This window comes from Erithacus rubecula (assembly GCF_903797595.1).
Source record: "Erithacus rubecula genome assembly, chromosome: 6".
In the NCBI taxonomy this organism is placed as follows: Eukaryota; Metazoa; Chordata; class Aves; order Passeriformes; family Muscicapidae; genus Erithacus; species Erithacus rubecula.
In genome coordinates, this window is record NC_136688.1 from 46,652,204 (window position 1) to 46,678,486 (window position 26,283).

General features: G+C 41.4%; 1 protein-coding gene across 1 annotated transcript in view; it reads right to left on the reverse strand.

Annotated features, from left to right (window-relative positions):
• Positions 1-26,283, reverse strand: part of SYNE3 (spectrin repeat containing nuclear envelope family member 3) — a gene marked incomplete at its 3' end in the record, with an annotated part of 42,449 nt that overhangs the window by 12,593 nt on the left and 3,573 nt on the right. The window contains exons 2-16 of the mRNA XM_079308866.1: positions 19,112-19,269; positions 15,913-16,085; positions 15,180-15,489; positions 11,116-11,277; positions 10,043-10,387; positions 8,749-8,885; positions 6,690-6,837; positions 5,811-5,993; positions 5,432-5,575; positions 4,371-4,505; positions 3,267-3,428; positions 2,384-2,547; positions 1,367-1,493; positions 1,065-1,220; positions 271-423 (exon numbers count right to left, since the gene is read on the reverse strand). Coding sequence (XP_079164992.1) covers positions 271-423; positions 1,065-1,220; positions 1,367-1,493; positions 2,384-2,547; positions 3,267-3,428; positions 4,371-4,505; positions 5,432-5,575; positions 5,811-5,993; positions 6,690-6,837; positions 8,749-8,885; positions 10,043-10,387; positions 11,116-11,277; positions 15,180-15,489; positions 15,913-16,085; positions 19,112-19,269 — 2,657 coding nt within the window. The remainder of the gene's footprint in view (positions 1-270; positions 424-1,064; positions 1,221-1,366; positions 1,494-2,383; positions 2,548-3,266; positions 3,429-4,370; positions 4,506-5,431; positions 5,576-5,810; positions 5,994-6,689; positions 6,838-8,748; positions 8,886-10,042; positions 10,388-11,115; positions 11,278-15,179; positions 15,490-15,912; positions 16,086-19,111; positions 19,270-26,283) is intronic.

Consider the following 26,283-nt stretch of genomic DNA (forward strand, 5'->3'; position numbering starts at 1 on the left):
GAAATCCATGTGCCCAGCACCAAGCCTATATCCAAAGTATTCACACACACAAACACCTCTCAGTCCCCAGCTGCATGCCTCTTTGCCATTTATTATTCTGGTTTGAAATTTTCATCCCAAGAAATATTTTGAGCTTAGATTACAAAGGAGAAAAAGCACAAAACTTAATTAAGCAGACACACATATATCCTGTTGAAGTGAGACTAGCAATGTGAAGCAAGCTGAAAGAGAAATGGCAGAGCTCAGCAGCTGTGGCTGTCTGTCACCTACCTCAGGTGAACTCAGGGACTCCCTCAGCTTAGATTTGTAGAGCATCCATCGGTAACGCAGCTCCTCCAGGTCCTCCGAACTTCCAATGACAGGATGGAGATGAAGGAGGTCCTCAAAGAGATGCTGACCATGAGGCACACGAGACTGCAGCTCCTAAAGGCATAGACAAGTGTCAGCAGCAATTCAGGATTCAGGAAAGCCTCACTTTTTAAACCAGGATTTGAAAAAACAGTGGTTATGCAATATAGTACATTTATTTTTGTTACTGCTTTTTTGGCCTGAAAGGATATGAAACACCTGCAGGACTCCTGTAGCCTCAGATATTTCTGTGTTTAGTTCCTAACAATCCAACAAAACGAACAAATTGCCATGGCATTTGGCTATACTCAACAGGAAGAGTGAGAACCAAATACTGATTTGACACTGATTTTAACCAGCTTCTTCTAATGAACATCTTTGCCATACCACACTGGAAATGTCCAGCCCAACAGCTAAATGCCAGTCATTGCCTTCCCTTCCACTCTGGTTCTGGCAGACCTTTCTTAGTAGAAAGGATGAAATTAGTCCTAAATTCCTGAGTTTCATCTACTCTAGAGTCTCATAAAGCAGAGACCACGGTGTTTGAATTTTTTTGTCTATTTGTTCTTGAGGATTTTTTGGGTTTTTTTGGTGTGGGTTTTTGGTTGCTACATGGAGTGTTTTTAGGTTTTGTTGTTGTTCTTTGGGATTTTTTAATTCTGAAAGAATTTGTACTTATTGCAATATTTTTCTCCATTCACACCCTGAAAACAAACCTCAAGTTTGCTGTGGCGTGCCTTTATTTCCTCTGCAGAAGATGGTGTCCCAGCAAGAATTTTGGTCAGTTTGGTGTTTTCTCCTCTTAGCCACTCTTCAAATTCATGTAGGAGCTTCAAGTGGCTGCTTGTACTTTGCCCTTTTCCCATCTTCTCCTAGGATACAGAACAACAGGAACAAAAAAGCTCTTACTGGTATGTCAGATGTTTCCTCTGAAGGCCTGATTGTGAAATCTTAACCTCCGCAATATCAGATGAAGGCAATGAAACTGTTCTGAAGCAGACACACTGCCCCATCTCACCTGCTTATGGCTGGGATCAACATCAAAAAGATGGAAAGCAGGTCTAGACATCCATCTGCTGTCCACAAATGCTCTTTTCTTCTTCTTGTCATCCACTGGTCTATTTAACTGCCACTTTTTGAGGAGGCTTGAAAACACAAAACCAAAGATATCAGTGCAGTGGACATCCACATGTTGACTGGGGCTATGGGAGACAGGTCTGGGGAAACAGCACTATTGTTGTTATTATTATATCATTATTAATACTAATAAGACTGTTGCTATTGAAATTATTCCCAACTGGACTGTCTCACAGGACTGTCTCTGCACCAGGACTGTAGCTCTGACATTACCAAGTGTTTTGTTTTCTTCTCTTTGGGGGACTAAAAATATTACCCTGGCAATATACCTTTCTTTCTGGTTACAGGAGGCAGTACAAGCCTTCCTCGATTTTGTAATTTAATTTTTGTGCCTATTCTGACAGTATGTATTAATACAATCATCTCTGCAGTACATCATTAAATATTAATACAGACTAGCAAATATAAGCAGCATTTCAACATTGCACAGCAGAGGCAAAATAAATGAAGTCCTCATTTCCCAGCTAAAGAGAAGATTTTTAGCTCTGCTTATACTTCTGCAGGTTTGCAAAAGGCACAAATCCCATTGCAGATACACCCTCCTTGGAGGCATCTCCAAGGAGAACAGAAACATAAGACAGAACAGCACAAAGTCACCCAGTCTATGCCAAATTTCCTCTGACACAGACTGGCAGTACAAGAGTGAGCCAGGTCATACAATACTGCTACTCTGACATGAGGTAAAGGAAGACTCACAGACATTGAGGTTCACATAGTCTTAAAAAGGTATTCTTAAAAGTAACAATTTTCAGTTTACAAACAAATAAAATCCCATCTTGCTTCTAGAATTATGGTATGGCTGTTCACTTTCACAGCACAGAGCATAAAGCCTCAAGTGTGCCTGATCTTATTGCAGTAAAGAGAATCTTGCTGAAGGAAGACCCACATGAACACTTACCCAGTTGCCATCTCCTTCAGTGATTTCCATGACTCCTTCACCTGATCCAGCTCTGCCTGGACATGGGCAGTTTCCTCTGGAGAAGAATTCTCCATGACCAACTGGCCATGAGCTTCCACAAGGTGCAGCTGGATCTCCTTATCTGGAAACTCAGCTAGCAGTCTCTGAAATGCAAACCCCTGATAATTACTCCTAGGTATCCTGGGTAAAGCAGAGGCTATGTCAGACTCAAGGCCATGTTCTAGGACTATGCTGGTTTTGTTGGCACTAGCTAGAACATACCTAGTGGGAAAAAGATATGTTGTGGATGCTTCCAAAGTGCCAACAGGTCAAAGAGCTGATAGGAAAACTTTGAGGGTGCAAGCTGTCAACAGACCTCCTTCTGTAGCCTTCCCATGAAAGATTTTGGTCTCCCATATGAAGGCAACAGCTGCCAGTTGAAGTATCCCACCAGAGTGAATTTAGGATGCAAAGCACTGCTACCCAGGGAAAAGCTGGCAGCTTTGGAACAGCTCAGTTCAACAAGTAGAGGGCCAGCTAGAATAGCAGGAATGTTCAATGCATTGGTGACTGCACACAGGCAAAGGCAGGTATTGTTCAGAGAGATCACCCTGACAGGAGCAGACCACCAATCCTTGGATAATACTTTATCCATCTCTACACTTACTCATTTTCACTGCTCTTGGCTGTTATATGGCCTCATATACCACAACACAGGGCAAAGGAGAGAGGCAAGAGCAATCAACAGTTACTGAAGGAGAAACACACACCATTACTCTTCCAAACCAGGAAATCCTCACTAGAAACCCCCACTCTTAATGTCTGAATGCTGCAAAGTGAATAATTAACAACTAATAATTAATAACTAAGATGCTTTTCTTACCTCCAGGTCTTCCAGCCTGCTCTCCATGTTTTGCTCTCCATCAGCATCCTGGCAGGAGTCAATCTTCTCCCTGGTTACTGAGATCCACTGCTGGAGGTCAGACAGTTTGTCATTATATGCCCAATGCTTCTGAACATGGTCTTCACTCTGCTGTATCATCATCTACAAATGATAAAAATATATCAGCAACCAAAGACAGACAAAAACCTCTTTCTTTACTGGCTCTAACACTATGATGGGCACAGAACCTCATGGACAAAAAGGGATAAACAGCTATTAATGAAAGACAAAAACCCTATCCTTTTAGCATCAGTGGTGTGGAAAACACCTCCAAGCTCCTGCAGGCCTGAATTCAACCACACGAGGGGGTTTAAGAACTAGGATAGCTCCCTTCCTTCTCAGCTGAAAGGGAATACAGAATATACATGTCTGGGGTTTTTCTACCCCATTCAATATCAAATACATCTTACACTCCCTGAATCAGAAATGACTGTACAGACTTGTTTGGCAGAAGTTCAGTTCAGTGATAAATGTAATGATTGAGATTGAAACTAGAATTCCACAGTGTACATTCAGGTAACACTTTAACATGTGTAATTTTATAGTGAACTACACAGCTAAGGTAACTTTATGAGCTCTTCTTCTGAGATTGCTCTGGAGGTCACATTATAGGTATGTTTGCAAGCTACAAAATGCCTCAGGATGAAGCAATCACAGCACTTTTCTCTCACTAACTTTTAGGTCACAGAGCCATAAAACCCGCTTTGGTACAAACCCCCTCTCCTGTAATCTGTGAAGTGCAAGTATCACCATGATAATATGAATTCTTTTGGTCAGAAATCTCAGGCCCTCTCCAGAAATAGTTTATATAGAAAAAAAAAAAAAAGTGATGGCATCCTATCCCCAGGGGAAATCACATTAGAGATAATCAGAGAATCCTGGAAGAGTTATCAAAGTCCTAGGAATTTAGTGCCTTCTTCCCCCTGAAATGAAAATTTCTGTCACTCAAAGCATGTAATGTCTTATGCCCAAAGATTTTTTAAAATATTTTTAAATAGAAGCTACTGACAACTCCCCAGGCAACTAAAAGCTTCTTTATGTTACCTCCAGTGATCTCTTCAGGGCCTGAGAGTCAGATGAAAGTTGGTTCATTTCATGCCTGTGTGTGGTATTTGACTGAACAAGCTTATCTACCTCCTCCATGTGAATTGAAAGCTCTGCCAAATCATCTTGGATCATCTGCAGAGGAAAAGACAGATTCCATATGTGCAGTGTGCTAGGTATGGCATGAACTTTCACAAAACATACACCAAAGGTAGCTTTGCTTGACAGTGTGAGGACAAAAAAACCCAGCAACAACCACAATCATTAAGAAAATAAATTATTTTGATGCCTAGGAGTAAATGTTTCTGAAAAAAACAGTTGGATGTCCTTTACATGTTACCAGGAGATAACAAAGAAGATAAGCTGCTGAGAAGGGCCAAAGGAGCCATAGTATAAGCAGCAAAGAACTGTGGTGATAACAGCCCTGTGGTCACCAAGGATGAGTGCCACAGTACAGCTGAACCATGGCACAGCCACATCCCCTCTCTCTTTTCCTCCTGCCCTTCTCTCCCCTCTCCCAGGTCTGCCTTGAACAGGCTCTGCTGTATGTTGGACCCTTTGCTGAACCAGTTCAAAATACTAGCCAAAAAAATTTCATCTTTTTCTGTTAATTTTTTTTTCTTATCTTGGACAGCTGAATCAGCCCGTGGAGTAAATCCAGCATGTGTCACAGCTGAGTGACAAGGTAAAGAGCAGAAAGAGGAGGATACAAAAGGAGCAGTGGAAACTCTTTTGAAGAGGTTAACCTGAACTAATCTATCTTGTGCAGTTTCACTGTCAGTGGGAAGTGCCAGGATACATTTTCTTTAGCAATTAAACTAGCCCCCAAAAGTGTACCACCAACAGCTTCCAGCTGCTTCTTCCTTCCCTCAAGCTCAGTTTGCCAGGGCTTCATCTGCATTGCTTTAATTTCATTCACTCATGCTATAAACTGGACCAAATGAAATTATCTAACACACAATTGAGGAGAAAGGTATTGAATTCCCAGTGCTAATAAAATATGAACAAACAGGAACCACAGTTAGCTGAGGATAACATGGCCTAACAACACTGCCATGTACCTGGAGTCTCTGGAGTTGTGTCTTTTTACCCAAGAGGTCAGGCCGTGGCTCCTTCTCCAGATCTAATTTGGCTTTGATGGCAGATAATTTCTTCTGCAATGGTGCAAAACCAGCATCAAAGTTCTTATGTTGCAACATCAAATTCTAGATGGAGAAATAAGAAAACAGGTCCAGCATTCAACATCTTTTGTCAATATCTGCTTCATAACCAGAACAAACACTGAGCTACACTATGCAGCAGACCACAAATTTATTTGAGTATTAGATCAACCTAGGAAAAGGGATTTGCACTAAATTTATATGTATAAAACTTGCTTAGTAAAGACTTGATCCTTGTCTTTATCACAGGCAAAGACAGAACATGGGTTTTGTAGTTCACCTGGAGTTTGCTCTTGCTTTGCAGCAGACTTTTGTGTATAATTTCTCTCTCCTTTGAAGCTTCAGCAACTTCTTGAAGGAAAGCTTCTGCTTTTTCTTCACCAAGGACATTGTTTAGCAAATCTTTCTTTAGCTGTAATGTCACCAACTTCTCTTTGAACTGGGAGCTTTCAGCTAAAGCAGCCTGAAAGAGAAAAGTTCTTCCAGTGAGATCATACAAAAAAAAAAATAAATTACATAATCGTATTATTCTCACACAAGTCACACAACCAAAGCAGTATGATGAAGTCAGGTCAAAACAGCATGCTGGGCCAACAAGGGGTAAAGAAGATACCTGGACAGTGCCCAGTTAAAGGAAAAAATCTTCCTGATAATGTTAAAGGCACCAGGGCTGCATCCATTTTGTGAACAGAAAGAGAGGTAAGCTGATCTATGGAAAGAGTTGTCTGTGCAGAGGAGACAGAAAGGAGGGTTTGAATGCTCATCCTGAGGATAAATTCCATCCCTGTTCACAGACACATTTATTCTGGAGATCACAGGGATGGGCAGAAGCACAAATTGTGCATTTTAATGCCATGTCTGTATCACCATATAATTCTTTAACAGAGTCCACAAACTTCCCATACAGGGAGATCAGGGCTAATGCTAAACAATAATTGTTAAAGATTTTCAGCACTTTATGCAGCCTATTCAGATGACAACTCCAGTTAACCAAATAGGGGGCAGAAAATAAGATAATGTGCTACAGCTGGAGCTAAGTAAAGACCTCCATCCCTACTGTGGGTTTTCCCACACTGACAGGACCTTCCAGCTGCTGCTGCCTGGCAGCTGTATGCAGGCTTGGTCAAACCCACATTTCTGAACTTAGCAACACTGCTACCTCGATGTGAGCCAGTTCTGGCTCTGGAGTCTCCAGGAGCATCTGGACCGATGGCTTCCACTGCTCAAAACTTTGCAGGGGATTTTGGATGCGTCTCCTCAGTTGGGTTTCTGTATCAGTGCTCATTTTAGAAGTCTTGCCTCTAACACTGTAAGGATAAAGTGACAACCAAGAGAAGGATTATGAAGAAATCCAAGCCCAAACATCCTATTCTTCAAGGCATGAATTAACACAATACTGGGGTGTAAACCACATACAACACAAAAGCCTCAGTCTCTTCTACTGCCTGGTGTTGCATACCAACAGCTGCTCTGTCAGTCAGAGACATCTGACAAAACTTTATTTAGATGCTGTTATTTAGGACACATTTGTCTGTTGTGCAACTGTGTTTCAGGAGCTACTGTGTTTTTCTAGTAGCCAGCAGTCTCCCCTTGTATGTGATCTTTCTTGGCTGCAGTCACCAGTGTGATTTAACAAATCATATCATCAGAGCAGTCTCACTGACTGACGGGAGGAACAAGTCATGAGTGTCTAGAATGTAACTGCAGTTGCCTGTAAAAAACAAGATTTTATTTCTTTTAAAAAATTACATTAACAAGTCTTTGATAACCTTATTTTAACAAAAGAAGTGAAAAATACATTTTTGTTTCACATACAATTCTTTTAAATTTTTCAGAACCACTCGAATTTATGTTAGTATAGAGAGGTGATTCTGATAAACACTTGGTATTCATGTATATGTACCCACATACATACACAACTCTTTTATCGAAAAAAAAAAATTAAATCAGCAAATCTTCAATGGATATCCAGGCTTCTCTTAAAAAGACTTATCCCAAACATGGCCGAGTGAGAAGGCCCAGCAGTGACACACCCCATGCAGCTGCCTCTGTTTTTCTCAGCTTGCCTGATCTCCCAAGCAGAATCCTGCCTGGTATGGCAAAATGCAGCCCACACTTTATGTTTATAGGGGAACAGTACCTTGCACACTCACAAGACAGGCAGGTGAGAGCAATGCCAGCCAGGATCAATACTGCCTTTCTGTACAAACAGAAACAACAGCCTTACCTGTGTCACTGGGCTGTGACGGGGCTAAACAAAGGACAGTTTACAGAGGCCAAAAGCTCTGCAAATAGAAAGTTCTGACTTGACACGTCCTCTGCCATTTGCTCTGCTGCCCCTGCCAGGCTCAGTGGGAAGCTGCCAGACTTCCCAAAGAAGCTGTGGAGAGAAGCTGGCAAAGGAGCAGCTGCCATTTTCTACTCAGAGCAAGTCCTCTGCCTTCTTTGCTCCTCTTTCAGCATTGCTTACTTGCTAGTTTTAAAACTGAAATCCTTTCCCACAGTGACCTATAACCCTTTCAGCAGGACAGCATACTGTGCACAGAGGGAAATAAGCTGGGATACAGGAAAAGAACTGACCTTCTTTTCTCCCTTAAAAAAATGATCCTTTCTTCTAGTTTGCAAAATTTTGCTGCGGCTTCTTTACTTCCTGATTCCAGGCAGCCTGGAAACGGAAACACTGAAGTCTGGGAGAGGCTAAACTTTCAGAGTTTCCAACCCAAGGCAAGTTGAAAACAGGAACATGCACATAAGCTGCCAGGAGAAGGGGAATAAACTCTGCCAAATAATTGCTAAGGCTGGTGAGTCACCGCAACAAACTCAACAAGGGAGGGCCATAATTCTTCTGAACCGTTTACTACCACAGCTCCTGTCCTGATTTTCTAGTTGCTGGCATGAAAGGCAAGCAAAATACATAAATTATTATTTTAAAATGCTAATTAGATCAAATTAGCTGCCAACAATCTAATTTTCTTCAAACCATACACAACATGAATTATGTAAGATTACTGCTTGAGAATGACCAGGAGCCTCCAGCTCCTAGCAAATGGCTAAAATTACAGCCTGACTGAAACACAGTGGCAGATGTAATTAGAAAAAGCTTTTTTTTTTCTACCCATCACCTACAATTGGATAGCATATTACTTTTTTCTTAGGCCCCTGACAATCCCTCAGAGAAGATCCCCCCACCTGCCCACCATAATCAGACCTCCCAGTACCTTTGATACTGGTGTATTGCAGAGACAACACTCTCAGCATGTGGCTGCACATCTTGGGAAAACCGTAGCAGTTCCTTAAGCTGAGCCTTCAGCCTCTCAATCTTTGACTCTTCTGCAGCCAGAGCTGCTCTTGTTGCCTTAATTATAAAAATAATTAACAGATCACACCTTATGTAGTGTCTGGCATATGAAATGAAGAAGAACTTAGGCTGTGTCTCAGAGTAAGCATAAACCCCCTTTCAGTGGCTTCTTTCTTGGTTATAAGGAATATGATCTTTGTTAAGGCAGAAAACATTTTCAGCAACAGTTTTTCTCCAGCAGGCACTCCCTCCTCCCCTCACACTGCCCAGCCTCTGCATCTGATCTGCAGGGTTCACTGTTTGAACAGAGTGAATCACAAACAGGCCTGGTTTCACTTCACTGATTGCAGTATTTAACATGAGCTGCATTTTTGGAACAGCCTTAACAGCATCTGTTTGCCCGAACAGATCTGAACAGAGACTCACATATAGAAAATGTTAATTCTAGGGTGACTCAGGGAAACAAAAACAACTAAAACCCATGCAAATGCAGCTGGATTGAACCACTCTAAATTTTTTGGATCCTTTTTGCATAAACTTTTCCCAGTTAGTCTTGCATAGCTCTAGACATACAAACAGCAATGAAAGGCCATTTTTGAAAGCAGCAAAACCAGCCCTTGAGAGGAAACACATAGTAAAGATTCTTATCTACTTAATGTATGGCAAAATTTTTGCACTCATTTTTGCAGCTGATTGGTTTTGGTGTAAATACTGGATTGTTACAATCTTGGGACTTCTTAGTACTGATGACGTGTCTGCAAGTAAAGGAAGAGAGGTACCTATCTTACAGAGATGAAGGATACTATATAGCAATGGTCTTACCAAATACTCAGAAATATATTTACTTGGGTCTGTGAATGCACTTGTGTCTATGTATTTATATATACAGTGAGGCATTAATATCCTGCTTCTTTTTAAGTGGAGCAAATTATGTTGTTTGCTCTGTATTGTGCTCTTTTTGCATATAATCCCTTTGAACTCTAGGCACAAACTCCAGCCCATCCTCCAGCCCTGCTCCTTCTGTGCAGTGCAAGATGAAGGCTGGGGCAGTTGATTCCATTGCTGGCACTCACATTTTCCTCAGTGTGTCTCACACACAATCATACTCCTCTCCTCATCATCTCTAACCAATGAGACAGGCATCTGCTGGATGTTACTATGCATGTTCAGTCTCTGGCTGCACTTGATCCTCCACAAAAAGGGTAACAACTTACATTGCATTTTTTCCACAGAGTAACAAACTCATCTTCAGTCTTTTCCCCTTCCCCAGGGTCCAGATCATTTTCTAGTCTCAGTAAATCTTTTCTCAGCTTCTGGATGTCTGCTTCTAGTTGTCTGGCTTGGGACTCATAGGCAGTTTCAGACTGTTGGATCTTGAGCAATCTCTCCTCCTCCTGACTACTCAGGAGTTTCAACTTCTCCAAGGCTTTTCTTAGCTCTTCAAGTTCATCCTTCAGTCTTGCAGATCCAAGTGGAGAGGTATTCTGAATCACCTCTGCACACTGATTTTCAAGGTGCTTCCATTTTTTTCCACCACTCCTAATGTCTTTGGAAATTTCCTGCAAAAAGAAGTTAAATCAAGATTATCTGCAGGAATGGGAAGCCAGGGAAAAAGCTGAAATCAGTAGGAAAAAAAGACCACCTCTCCTAGCTGTATGTATTTTGGTTTTCACTTCTTATTCACTTCTTATTTCAAAATATGTCCTTTTTTAAGTGACCAGAAGCCAGGATTGTCATCTGACTGCCTTCTGAGTAATACTAATTGCCATTGATTCTGAAAATATTGGTTTTCATTAATGCTTGCCACCTGAGATCCCTGACAAAGAGAACAGGAGCTGAGGGCACTAGATACATACCAATAGTTGGATCTCAGAAATTTTAAGCTAAACATTAAAAACATTGGCACAAAAGAAAGGATATTTTTCTCAAAACTGGTATTTTCATCACCAGCTCTAAACTCTCAAAAACTGTGAACCTTCTGGGTCTATTTGGATCATGTTTAATAAAATCTGATTTATTAAACAAGATTCTCAAAGAATCACACAACCCTTGGAGATGAGGCTTTAAGAAAAACAAACCAGGCCAGTTTGTGATTCATACTGGAACCACCACACATACAAACAGTTTCAGGACCTCATACAACTCATCTGCTCAAGCCTATGCTAAAATCACCATTATTTTATACATGTAATTCTTTTCTCAAGGACACCCTGGTATGGTTTGAACAACACATGTGGGCATGAAAAACACACGACCCTAACTCCTTTTTAGAGCTATATTCAAGGACCTTCAGTGCCTTTAGCTTGTCCTCTGCTGAAGACTTGGTTGCTTCTCCAATGCAGCAGTTTAATCTCTCTGTGACACCATCCAGCCACGACTGAAACTGGTTGACATTGGCGCTGTACTGCTCATGTTCCTTGGTTATGGTTTCAAGCAGTTTCACTCTGTTCTGTAACAAGAGACATCAGAAATTGTGAGGACTGTTCTTATCTGGCTCTTTTTCCTTCATACTGTAACCCAGAATTTATAAACAAGACTCCCTTTTCACTAGACCTGATAACACTTGGCCTCCACGGGAATTCAAAGTTTACTTTGAGAAACAGAACAGAAAAGTACACAAAGGATTGCTGCTGACTGGATTTTTGCAGCCTCTCAATGTCTAAGTCCCCAAGAATACAAACTGCAAGGTCCTGCCAGGTGAATTTCTGGCTTTCCAAACCTTTCTACTCCTTCATTAGAAAAAGTTTGTTTCTGATTTTCACTTTGAAAGACAAGCAGTTACATTCCTCTTGCAGGTTAAAAATAAAGACAAGCACATCTTCCTTGTCTCTCAAAATGAAAATAAAAAACACTGCAATTAAGGCATGAAAATTGTTTTAAATTGGTCATTATCTAAACAGACTGCATGGAAAATGACCATTACCTTCAATTGTGTAGTCCAGGCACTTTTGTACTTAAGAGGTCACAATCTATTCTGTGGTGGTATCACAGACTCTGGAAGCAAATTCAAGCCAATGGAAAGCAAGCTTCATTTTTCAAGCTACTGCCTGTGCACCCTATAACCAACAATCCCTGAATTATCAAGGCCCTGCACATCATGAGTTGCTGCTGATCCAGGCACTCCTCACAAATCAGAGTCCCATTTACTCAGACTAGCCTTGTTTGCCAGCTCGTTTAGGACTTTTTGATTTTTACACAAACCACCTGCCCTGTTGTTTCACTAGTATAATATTCAACCAAAGTATTATCTTCTGCAAAATGAGACTGATTTTTTCAGGACTTTCTCCAGATGGCATGGAGAGCAATTGAGGGATACTGTGGTTACAGACTGTGCTAGTTGTCAGACAAAAGGCTTACAAAGAGCTGGCTGAGCCCTCCCCCCACCAAAGGTTAAGCAGGAAAACTTTCCAATGATGAAAAATAAGGTATCCCTTGCTCCTGGGTAGCTATACTGTTTGGGGAGCAGCACATCCACATTCACTAGGCTAAGGTGAGGAGACATGAAGCAAGGACATGGTCCTGCAAAGAGTAAGAGCACAGACAGGAGGAGAATGGGTTTGCCATGGGCTGCAGAGAAAGGGATATGTCTGGGCAGAATATGCCCAGCCTGGGTACTCAAGGAAGCTGGACAGAGGCTTAGGAAACCCTCTCCCCAAGCTCCCTTCACAGGCAGTGAAGGCAAATGAGCCTCCTCTGGAAGGCAATCTAGAGCACACAAAGGAAGTTCCTACTTTAAATCCCTCTGTAGTGTCTCCAGGAGAGTACAGAAAGTTCCTGCAGCCCTTCCTGGTGTTTTAGTCTTACCCTTGGGGTACCTCAGCAAACTATTCTAAGTATCTAGGTTTCAGTTAACAGAGACAACATGGACTGAAATTAATTTGATGTGTCTAGAAGTATTCAATATATTTCGTAAATATCAATATCCTGTATATCCTAACATTTCTTATCATCTTAAATCATCATTTATGCTAAAACACACAACCATTAACCTCTGCATATTTTTAATTTCCTGGGCAAGGGAAAGGAAATGGCTGCCACATCTAAAAATATTCCTGTCAACATAATTAAAAGATAGGCTTTTAAAATTTGGGAATGTTAAAGACACATGTTAGCACTAAGAAAAAAAACAAACAAAAAAACCCCTCCTGCCATTTGCTCATACCAGAGAGGCAATATCACAGTCAAACCATTTAACAAACACTGTCTAAGAGCCTGCCTTCTGATAGAGCTGGACAACTGCACAGGGTCTAAAAATGCTCTTCAAACACCAGTGTAATCTACAAACACCAGCCTCCTCTGCTCAGGCATTCAGCTGGCAAGTCACATTTAGTCTGGCCTGTCATCATGTGAGGAGCCAGAGCAATCCCCTTACAACTCCTGTGGCTCTTTCATTCATTCCTCTGCCCGTTGGAGGAGGTGGCAGGGTGTTATACTCTAACAAGTGTTATACTTTCCAATGCAATTCCCAAGCTGCCTGTAACCTTGGCATTAGATAATAAACTCCTCGTTTACTTCAGTTGCAAAATCCTAGGTTTTCCAGCTCCCTTCTTTGTTCCATACTCCTGAAAGAACGATTTCTTAGCTGGGTTCTCTCACTCCATCCTTCTATGAAATGTGGTATTTATATCCAATGCCAAAGAAAAGCTTTTTCTAGTGTCTCAGTTGGCTGGAAATATAAAGACATATTTTGTCTAACTAGTATGAGCCACTTCCTGATCTCATTTACACCAGCACATATCCAAGTCGGTTAGAGAAATCACACTATGTAAAATCAGTCTCAGAGAGGTCACACTCTCACTTTGAGTATTCAAATTACTTGTTTGAAAGAACAGCTTTATTAAAATAACTAATGAGTGTCTCCAGCTTCAGAACCAAAGATAATTTTGGTGAGGAGGGGGTGAATGACAATTTTAAACAGCACTCTAGATAGACAGCACCTGAATTCCCAGGAACCTTCTTATTTGTATATCCAGATGCCTTGTAACCAAGTGATCTACCTTTAAATATAAATAATCACTGTTGAGGCCTGAATCTTCTGGTGGCCTCTCTGTGGCAGCTGCAGCTACAGAATTTCCAAATATACTTTAGACTTTGGAGACATTAGCATTGGTTGTATACTTATGGCTAGAAAAGTATCTGAACTACATGCTCACAAAAGATGCCAGCTTAGGGGGTTTTTTGTCTCTTTTGGGGCTTGGGGTATTTCACTTCAAAAGAAAAAATGTATTTATGGAGCAAGCAGAGCAATGGAACAAGCATCCCACTGTTGTTGTGATCCAGTGTGATCTGAAGTTAACTTTGTATAATGGCACCCAGGGAGGGAAAGCATCCATCATTGCCAGGCTCCAGTTCTGGATGGGTGTGTAGGTGTGGGAATTAATTGAAGGCAGCATTATAACAGAGGCAGAGAGCAGAACCAATGTAATGCGATTGTTTCTATTTGCATCAGGCAATTTCAGCCTACAAAATTCCTAGAAAGTCACTATGAGCAAAAACTAGGTTTAACTTTCTATATGTTTGACATAGATGTGTCTATATATGTATTTAAAATATCCCTTTGAGTATTTCTATTGATTTGGTTAGTAAGAAATTGAATTCCTCTGCTCATCCACAGATGTCTGCCCCTTGGCCATACCACATGGTCTAATCCTGTCTTTATGTGAGTTTTAGAAGTGAAAAGTACAAGCATTTTCTGAAATCTTTACTCAGAAATAGGGTGAAAGGAAATCACTGCTACTGAAAGATGAAACAGAATGCCTTACACCAGCCTATCCAACAATTGTTCAAGGTGGAAGATTAGTATTGGTCAAGAATTAGTATCTGTGTGCATGAAAATCTTTCAGATAGTGGAACTGGCTACTGAGCAGTGTTGGGCCAGAGCTGACTCCCATCTCTGTGTTTCCCAGTTCTGCAGGCAGGGCAGCTCTGTGTCCCAACTAACACTACTTCCTCCAGCAAGGCTGTGTCCCTGTAATATTCCCTGGCTCCTGGAAGGGGTACTCTGCATCTGGTTATACATGAACCACCAATGTGCTGAAAGATGAGGAACAATTCAAACTTTATACAGAGATAAAGCAATGTTCACTAGGTTACAAGCAGCCTGCAGTTACTTTACAGCAACACACTACAAAGCACCATGCAAGAGTATCCCAATTAACATCACCCCAGGACAATAGCTCATTTTGGGACTTGACAATTATTTCAAACAGTCGGCTGACAGAAAGAAGAGGGATCCTCAGCCCTGCTTCCTTTTGCAGTCCTACCAGGTAAGCCTCATCACTCAAGGAGCAAGTAGCAAACAACACCATAGATTGAAGGAATTTGAACACCTCCCATTATTTATAAAAGTACCTGAGCTTCTTGTCTGATTCCTTCATATTCCACCCTCATTTTTTTCTGAGCATCCTCATCAACACTGGGGTCACCTATCCTGCTGAACAACGAAGCAGCTTCCTCCAGCAGCCTTTCCAGCAGGACTGACTGATTTAGGACATCATTCTGCAAAACCTGAGCATGGCTCAGCTGCCACTGCTTCTCCTTTAAGCCAAGCTGCAACTCAATGTCAGGCTCCAAGGTCACCCTCATATTGTGAATCCATGTGTAAAACTCATCCTGAGCTTTCAGGTACTCGCTCCAGTGCAGCCAGACCCACTCAATGCGGCTGTTGGGGAGAGCAAGAGAGAGGAGTTAGATGAAATGATGATGGGAGCAGGGGAGACCAACAATCCCAAAAGACCTTCAAAGCACTGCACAAGGTTCTCAGCAATTTTAACTTGTGGTGACTTCACAGGGTTTGGATCATTTCCCAGGTCCTCTCTGCTTTGGGGAATATATTTATTCTGTGTAAGGTCCCCATGCCTGTAGAAACTCATCATTCCAGATGGGTGGTGGGCCAGGTTGTGAAGGCAGAGCACTGAGGTCCCACTGATCCTCTCTACCCCCACAGTCCCAAAATGCTCACAGGACTGGGATTAGCAGGGAATTGCTATCTACAATCCAGGCAGCAGAGAGAAGCAGGAAGCACTTTATGAAAGCACTGGAGGAAACAGCTGCCTCAACACACCCAAGGGTATGTTTGTCTTACCTGTGACAGTGAGTAATGTATATGGCTGTCTCTTCCCACAAGGCTTTAATGTCTTTCAGCTTAGAGAGCACCTCATGCTTCTTCTCCTCACCAATGCTGCGCAGAGCAGCATCTGCCTTCACAAGAATCAAGTCCATTTTCAAGCTGCCTTCTGGTTCCAGGGCACGTATTTTCTGCGAGAAAAATAAGATACTGAAAGCATGGAAAGAAAACAGGCAAAATTGACTAAATGTAAACCCAGGAATCATGAACTCCTAGAATCATTTAGGTTGGAAAAGACCTTCATGATCATTGAGTCCAGTTATTAACATGACACTACCATGGGATGGAAATATTTCTACACAACACAGACAATTAACCCTTCCCACTTAACTCCCTGCTGCAGTTTCTCCTGGAAGGAAAATATGAATGCTTTTTCAGACATGATTATTCTTAAACACGCTAAAGGACTGAATTTAATTGAAAGTCACACAGCAGTTGAAAAATATTTAAGTTAGCTACAAAAAACAGACCATCCTCTATGAAATGCCTGTGTCTGTGTTTCCATTGCTCTTATAAGGTTACAGCAATGTGCTGCCACAGGCCAGCTGTTCTCCCCCACCTGCCAAAGCACAAAGAGGCAACCTCCACAGGCTACACTGCAACCTCTCAATTTTAAACTATACTGTAAAAAATCATGAAGTATATTAAAAAGGTTTCCTAGAGCAAATAGATGTTGGCTTAGAAAAGAAGCCAAGAGAAATCAACTAGTGGAATTTTCTGCCTGCTACCAAATCTTGCTTTCACCCTGAATTGCTAAGTTATGAATTGGTGAAAATGTGTATCTTACACAAATAGGAATGCCAGGAACTGAAAGGGGAGTCATCTAATTTTAAGTATCCAGAGGTAGGAAAATCAGCACAAATTCTGTACAATTAAACAGATTAATTATCCCCCAATTTGGATGACAGCTTTCAAAATTACTTTATCCAAACTTCTGATATTATCAAATTAGCTTTTCTTGCTGCTCTTCCATAAACTCCTGGCAAACTGCAGACTTTCCAGTTCAAAGAAAAAGGCTTCTACAATGAAAACACCAAGATTTTCAAAGTCAGTGATTACTTTTGGTAAAATCAGGCCTATGGGATTTGATTTAAAAAAAAAACAAAAACAAACAATAAAAACATGTCAGTTATTGCAAAGGTGAGACAAGTGAAAGGCCTTTGGATCTCCAGTCCCACATTCTGGGAAAAGCAAAGCCTGTTCTTCTGGCATGTAGGCAGCACACCTGCATGTGATGTACAAACAGTTGTTTGGAGAAATTATTTCCTAAGAAAGACATGATTAACAGAATCCAGGGAAGCAGGGCAAAGGGCAGGGCAAAGCAAGAAAATACAAGCCACAGATATCATCCAACAGGTACAGTGTAAGAGTAAAGCTGTATTCTAAGCCTGATATTTATCCCAGTAATTAAAAGCAAACAACAGCTGGAGAGAAAGCAGTTCCTGTACAGTCATTTTTCTTTTTCAAATCCGTTTTTTTAACATGATTTGTCTAATTGGCTGAAATTTTCATTAACAAATTAACAGAAAATAAACCACAGGAAGGAAGTATGAAAAAAAACCCTGGCAAGCCAGGTGCAAAAAGGAACTGAAAACTGATCACTGGGTTTGAGAACAGCCAATAGGTGAAGCACTGAGCACATCAGGAGGACATGAGAGCTGGAGACAGAAGCCAGGCCCAAAAAGGAGGCAGGATGAAGGAACAGGAGGTAGTTAAGGTACACACAGGAAGAAAGAACTTGTTAATCTTTAGAATGATGAATCTCTAAAGTCTGAGTTGCAGAAATCTCTTAACATGACTTTTTGCATGCTACAGACCTCCTCTAAAACCCACAGAAGTAAACAGGCTTCAGCAGTTCAGGCCATATCACATCACCACAAATCTCTACATCTTATAACTTCTTATCTCTGCCATGAATGCTCCCCCTTTGCCAAACTATCACTCTTCTAGTCGAGTTGCTTGTTTCTTGAGACTGTACACATCATTGTTTTCCAGACAAAAGAAAAGGGTGAAAATAATTTAAGGTCACAAAAATAAAACTATAGACCAAGATAAAATGCTTCAGATATTTATGACTGACATGCAAGTCTAGCCACCATCCATCACTCCATGAATAGTGTCTGTATTATGCCTCAGCCAAGATCCATCCCCCAATAAACCTCAGTTAAGGAAAAAGGCTGAAGACATCACTGTGAACTACCTCATCATCCATGTAAGCCTGCAAAATCTTTTGTTCAGAAGAGGCAGGCCAAATATAAGCAGACAAACAAAAGGAGATACTTTAGGGGAAATAACAACAGGAAAGATCTTGCCATTTAAATTAAACAGATTACTTGGAATTAAAGGTAATAAACTTGGAATAAAGGTAATAAAAGTATAAAAATATTTTCAATGTTAGTCATAGACATATCACCACTCCCTCTAATCATGAATGGTATAAATGGGACAAACAGGAGTGTTTCCTTCTCTGAGATTACAAGACCTAGATAACATCTAATGAAACTGAAGTTAATGAATGTGAAATCATTGTAAGAGAGCAGGCACAATCTGCAATAGGATCTCTGTGAGAAGAGCTATACAACAGATGAAGCAAAACCAAGGAAAAAACAAAAAACTTTTACCTTTTCATTAAATAGATTGTAAAGGGGATCTGTGAACCCTGTTATCATCAGAGTTATGGGAAAGGACAAAGGAATTACTCTAAAACAGCCCATTACCAGGACAATGCAATCTTTTTCTATCAGTGCCAAAGTCCTGGAGGGGATGGAACACTAATGTGATCTGATTCTCTTGTACTATATGCTGGTTGTCTGCAAATTACTATGGTAATTGCAAGCAGCAACCAAATTGTTCCAGGCTTGAGGAGAGTGTAAACATTTTAACCTGCCAAACCTGCTGCTAGTGCTGCAAATCAAACTGAAAAGCTTGGAAGCCTGTGATAGCAAACTGCCATCCTCTTTTTCTGCATCTGTAAACAATTTGCAGATAGAAAATTTAAAAAGAATACTGATGTGAACCCACCCACACGGACCCAATGTTCCAACAAGTAGGGGCAGCTGACAATTTGCTAATGGAAAACCCCTGAGCTCCCAGCAATAGCTGCTGTAACAGTGGCAGCAGTGGGAGCCACCTCTGGATCCCATCCCTCCTCCCTTACCTCAGTCTCTCTCAGTCTGGCTTCTAGGGCAGATCGAGGTCCCTTGGTGTTGTCATTGATCCTCAGTCTCTCTTGGATGGCCTTCATCCAAGCTTCTGCATTCTCCACGCTGCTGTCAAATTCATCCTGTAGCTGCTGAGTCATCGCATTTGAAGAAACTGAAAGGATAGGAAACAAGGAGGTAAGCAGGTTTTGGGTAAGACCTGAACAGGAATGAAAGGCAATCCAAAAAAAGCAAGGGAGAAAAGCTAATGATGTTGTGGCTTTCCTTTTGAAAAATATTACCAAAAACTGCAGCAGTATTGCTGTTCAGTTGAGCACAGAGAATATATTCGCTCTGCAGCTTTCCCAAATGAAAATACACCAGGAAACAAAAGAAGGTGGAGAACTGTGGGAGGCTCCATTACAGTAAACAGACTTAATTCAAAGCTTTTAAATGAGATTAATTTGCTGTTTGTGGTGTATTCCAGATTAGCTATACCAAACACAAACACCTTCTGTTTCTTCCCAGAGTCATGTCAGTGGAAAACTCTCCCAGTGCCCTTCTGGGCTCATCTACTGAGCACCTGACACCAGACTAAAGTACTTTGGCACATGCTTAACTTGGAGGTGTTTAAAGTGCTGTTGTGGAGGTGTTAAAGGTGCTGAAAACAGGATCAGATGCTGAGACCATGCAGAGGTTACCTGAGTGCACATGCAGTGAGTCTGGGATACACAGACAACAGGAATTGGCCAGCAACTTCCAAGACAAACCACAAACAAGCCTTCACAGGCAATTATCAACACTGGTGGATGTCTTCTTTTGCCATCTCTTTTACTCCATACCAGCCTCCAAGCTTTTAATTTTCCTCTCCATCTCTCCTGTTGCCCATTCCCCATCAGCAGGAATGTATCAGGCTTGGTTGCTCTGTTGATGTCTCTGTTTAGAACACAAGCTCTCCACTGCCCAGCCAGCCTCCTTTGTGCCTGTAAAATAGAGCAGAGCCATCCTAGGCTCACCCCTAGGACTGCTGGACTAAACTTGACTAATAAGGATGAGCCATAACAGAGCACCCTGTAGGTCAGCTCCACTGAAGTGAACAGAACAAGAGCCACTGACATTCAGTGGGTTTGGATCACATCCTACAACTACTGCCAGACAAGCAGCCAGTGTTTTGTGGAAAATAAAATATTCTTCCTCTTTGTTATTCATCATTAAAAGATTTTTTTTCAGCACAAAGTTTGAGACTTAATTACTGAACCCAATTTTGTTGTGCAGAATTCAGTTCCACAGAGCCCCTCAGTTTCCATGAAACGATTCATGTGGAAGAAAGTGCTCAGTGTGAGAGGCAGAGCACAGCTCCTGGTGAAGCTGAACCAATGGTGTTTTGCAACCACCATAGTTCTCAGCTCTCATAGCTCCCAGTCTTTACAAAGGAGAGCCATCCTTCTGCTCACAAGCTTCCCACCATCCTGCCAATGCTACTTTCCATGAGGTAAAAGGATTTATGCAGTACTAGAGGTCCCTCCCTGCAGCTCCCACAGAGTTTTCTTCCACATTAGACCAGAGAACAAAATGTCAGCATTCACAGCAGTCTGGACTGTTGCTTCCCAGCTGTCATCAGGCTTTTTACTCAACAGGTCCTAGAACAGAATGAAAGAACTGCAGAGCAGTGATTGTACCACCCATGGAGACAGCTGGAACAGAGGATGGGGTCAGACCAGAAGAGCTGCATTTGCATGAAAGAGGGAATTTCTCCCTAAGTGAGACCTTTTAGACAGAATCTAAGGCTGTAGCTTTCAGAACTTGAGAGCAGCTTCAAAAAGAGTGACCTCACCTTGAAAAGTTTTAAAAAATAAAACAGGATGCACTGGATTTAGCAAGGGTGGTGTGGCATGGGGCAGCTACTCCCTCTTTAAAATACAAAAAATATGACAGGATACATCACAAGAGTCCTAAAGATGAAGCCAGCTAATGGAATAATGTTACTCTCAGTGGATTGCTAGATAGCTGTGACCTTCTCCAACTATGACTGGTTCAGAACTGACATTTCTGAACTACAATAATCCAGCTCTTGGAAAAGAGCACATATCTCATTGCAGCTGAAAAACCAACTCATTTTCACATTAACATTCCTCATTACATCTGGCAGTTGTAGAAAGAATGTCCCCTAAAACTCCTCTTGTTACATACATACATACATTTCTAGGCAAATAGTTTCTGAATGCTCAAGTATGAGCTGTGGTAATTCCAAATTATGCTATTGTGAAACAAAAACTCACAGTGCATTTGCTGGATAGACCCTGACAAAAAGTGGCATTCATTTCCTAGGAGAGGTTTCTATTCCTGGCAACATCCATATCATATTTAAAACTGGCTTCAGTACTCCAGTCATGGAGTAGCCAATACAGAACAGAATGTTATCCTAGTCCTACTTTTTACAAAAAGCTGAGGGCAATCTAACATGGTTAAGAAGCAGTGGAAAACTTAGTGTCATCCAAGAGGAAGAGAATCCCACTCACACTCTGCCCTCATGCTGCTGCTCTCTGAGCACAAGAAATTTCTGTCAAAACCTCCCAGCAACACAGCCCGCCCCCACCCCACACACAGTCAATCCAGTCAACACAGGAAACCGTAAAAAAAAGTTATTTCAATATCAAGATCAGCTTGCAAAAAGGAAGAGAAACACTTTGCTACTCCAGCTACAGACATAAAACATCATTGGCTGATTTTGACCAAGCAATTCCTGTATCTTGTACCACAAAGTTGATTAAATTTAGCATGGACTCAATGGGTGTATTTATTAGTAGTTGCAACATGCAATATCTGATATGGATTTGGGCTGCCTTTTGAGACCTCCTGTCCTCCCTCTGTGCAGGGCAGCCAGATTCTGGCTACAACACCAGATTTTGCTTTGGAACTCTTCCCAAGAACTAACACCATCATGATTTATACCTGCAAGGTAAAAGTATGATTTCTGACTTTCTGTCTGCTTGGGAGGAAGAACAGCTGCTGTCTATTTGAGATATGTCAAGATCTGTAACTCCTTTGCAAATTCTTCTACAGGTGGGACTAATGATTAGTGGATAAAAGTTAAGCAAGCAATAGTATTCACCCCATTTCTGTTGCATCACTGGAATGAAAAGATTGAGCAATACTTGTGGACGTGAAATTGAGCAATACTTCTGGACCCTGATCAGTATAAAAAGGACAAAGGAGACAGAGTGGCTCCTGGAACAGACCTAGGCTGTAGAGCTGTGCAAAGCTATCACCAACCTGTTGTACATGGTGTAACAAGCCTATCCCAGGCTCAGTGTCTGGGACCCAGTGTGCCATGTAAAGTCTTCCCTTAATCACCAGTGAGATCCTCTGAGCAATTTGTACAGTTTTTTCACAGTTATTTTCAAATGCATCCAGCTGTTCCAAAATGCTTTCCATTTAATGCCTATTGAATCAGTGTATTAATTCATACTGTGGCAAATGCATTTACACTGTAGAAATCAGTTTGCATCTCTATACATGTTACTAAATGAGGGCAATAACCATGCCTAAGAAACTCTGGCATTGATAACGAGATGCTGAGCAAAACCAAATTTTATTTGTCCAGATGTAGTAACAGTTTCTTGGTAGAGGTAACAAAGAAGTGTATTTCAGAGTGTTAAACAGAATTGACCCAGGACAGCTCCTGCAGTATATCAACAGGTTACAAAAAGCACATTTAGGAACAGGAAAATGTAAGACAGGTTACCTGCAGAAACCTGTAGCTGAACTTCTTCCACACTACTACTCATCCCACGCTCTCTGAATCACCCTCCCAGACCCCCAGAACACAGCTGGGCAGTGTCTGGGTAGGCACACACATCTCAGTGCCACAGAGGGACAGAGCCTCAGCCCCTGGCCAGCTCTGCCAGACCCACTGCACACCCCCAGCACACCCAGGGCTTGCACTGGCTCAGCTGGGGCTCTGTTACATGCACAGATATCTGCACCTTTGGGAGAGGGAAAGATGAACAGACACAGCACATGCTTGCCTCAAGTCAGCATCACTCCTCTCTCACTCCCTCATCCAAGCACAAAACCATTTAGCAAGGAGGGAAGTCAGAATACTGCAGCTACCACCTTTTCCCAAAATCCTGGAGGAGAAGGGGCAGCTGGAATGATGCTGGGGGGCACACAGGCTGTACCCCCAGCTGCCCACAGGCTGAACACCCAACTTGATTTAATGAGTTCCAAAGCAACAGCAAGCTGGGTTTTTCTTTTAAAATCTGCTCCAGGTGTGCTGGGATTGGGCTGAAGAGATGCAGAGGCAGCTTTGTTCCAGCTATGGTCTTGGAGCCATCTTGCTGAAAGAGCAGATAAGTGAATTAGCTGACTGCTCTGCATTATAGCTCTGCCATGGACATGTCTGGGTTTCCACTGCAGACCCTGACACAGACACAGGCACAGGTCACCCCTCATGTGACCCACGTGGCTCCCACTGGGCCAAATTTCTCTGAGCAGTTCTTCCCTAAGTACAGCCACTGCAGGAGCCATGCTAGTGATCTAATAACTCTTCAGAGACATGGCAAGATTTACTTATTTAATATTTCTAATACACCACTGAGAGCTTTTAAGATCATTTTGCAATTGCAGTGTCTTTTTCTTAGGATTACCCTATTTTCAATGTTTCCTAATGTACTATTTTGTCTCTGCCAGTCATACTGGGGCTCCGTTTTTTATTTATTTATTTTAAATCTAAATCTCTTAAAACATTTCTGACAACCACTCCCATTTTACACATTTTTTTTAAATCCTATATTTATAGAACACAGGCTTTTAAATGGTTTCAATATGTCTTGGATTCTTATATTCACATACTATTTGACTAGTTTCCAGAACCCAGTTCTTACAAAAATAAAAGTACAAAAATGCTCCAGGAAAATTCAAACCACTCACCATTAGGGAGACTATTTTCCAATTACTGAAATACTTCAAACTTTTCATAATCCTTTTCATTTGGTTGTGGGATTGAATATGAAAAGAAAAAAAAAAAAGATTTTAAAAAAGCCCACTGAACTGTATCAAGTTTTAGACAAACGATGAGTGTGGAAGCAGTTTTGGTTCTGAGAATTGTATCTGGGATAATTTAGTAACTTTTTTAGCTTCCCTAGATACTATAAAGAGAGCTCTGAGGAGGCACAGAGCTGGGGAGCTCTGCCTGTCTGCTTCAGATTGGAGCAGAGGTCAGGAGCTGGCACAGACCACAGAGCACTGACCCTTGCCTTTCCAAATGAACATTCTTGGTCTGCTCCAGCAGGAGCTACTGTGAATTTTGAATCCAGCCAGCCTTACCAGCCTGAACAGCAGAGCCCAGTTAAACTGCCTGAGTATGTGCAGAAGCTCTCAACGCTTCAAAGAAAAGCTGTAGTTATTTCCAGATAATCTTTTAGAGGCTCAAAACATAAACTCATCACCTTGGCCATCTTCCAACATGGCCCTCTCCTGTGTTACTGGCAGTGAATGTTTATGACAGTCAGCAATTGTTTGTCCTAATTAACAAGCCAGACTATGAATAGGGTTTTTTGGAATAAACACATCCATATCCTTGTTACAAGCATCTCCTTCAACCAAGGAATGCAACATTCTGAGTACATACAGCACTTCCCCATATCATAGCCTCTTCCTCTCCCTTCCAAAACAATCCACAGGAAACCTATGCAAGGCATTCTGCCACATGATCACACCTGACAATATTCCCTTTGCTACCAAAAACTGAAAAGCTGAAACATGTTCTGTGCAGGCTAACTCCCAAAAAAAAGCCTCATTTTTTTCAACCATTTGTTTGAAAACTAATTTCAGATTTTGGTAAGAGCCAGTAAAAGTGGGATATCCTTTTTGTTTCTAAGACTGCTGGAGAAAATATATAATTCCCAGGTCTAAAAAGCTATTTTATTTAAAAGAGGGATTGAAATTTTAAAATAGTTTTATACCCAAATGGCATCATAGCATACAAGTAAGGCAGAATTGGGTCCTGGGGCCATCTTCCCTTCTAGGGAATGATAACCAGTCGATCTGATTACAGCACTTCAAGTCATTTGGAAATAAAAAGAGTAAGAGAGGACTCTTAATTACAAATCTCTCCCCATTCCATACACTCCACACACAGACTTCTGCATTTCCAGGTCACTCTAGGAGACAGGTTGGTCTATCATGATTCCATTAGATAAGTAAAACACAGGGTGAGCTCTGGTCTACAACTTCTTTTACCATCAAGGAGACAGAGTATCTGTATTAGACAACTGTCTGGTTTAGATTTTGCTTTTGTATCCCCATATTACTGAGGTGGGGCATTTAGAGCAGTTATTCAGTCAGCCCTCCTGGGAAGTAAGACTATCCTTTTACAGATAACAACTTGGGTTCAAAAGCACTTTGTTTTTCCCTCTAAGCAATAAGGAAATACTTGAAAGGACAAGAACAAAGTCGAAGATTCTGTTAATAAATGCTGCAGAGGGTGATTTTCAGCCTTTTCTAATCTGTACCACTTCAAGTGTCTCTGCTGAGATGCAGGTATCTTTTCAGGGACTTCAAACTTAACGACAAGAGTCTTCATTTTCCTAGTTACCATTCACAGACACTTTAGTCTGGGAAATCACAGGTTAAACACCTCTGCTTTACACTTCAGTAAAGATTCTTCAAGTCCAAGGAATCTGATGGGGAAATTACCTGAAAGATATCTGTGGGTTTACCAACAATCTACATCTTGAGCAGCTGGGGACAAGTTCCCAATTAGGTTTGGTTTCAACCTTTGTCAGCTCCCTAAGTTTTACCATCAGTCAGCCAACAAAAAAGCCCTGCCAGCCAACAGTGTTAGTTTCACAGTCTCTGGAGATTAAAATTTATGTATTCAATTATCTCCCACTTGTCCTCCAGAGACTATATGATCCCTCAGTACTGGGTGCCAGTCACAGCAATGATAGACTAATAAACCTCTATGTGTCTGCCCATTGGCTAGAGAGCAGTGAACAATTCACAGAGAATATCTGATACATCATTCCTCTTTGACAGGTCATATTATTGTGTACAGACAACCTCATTTTCTCAAAGGTGTGGTTATTCCTATTTGCCAAATGTACTTTGCTAGTTAGTTTTACACTGCAGACTATTCCCAAGTAACTCTTGCTGGCAATCCTCAATACCTCAGCTGTGCTGTTTA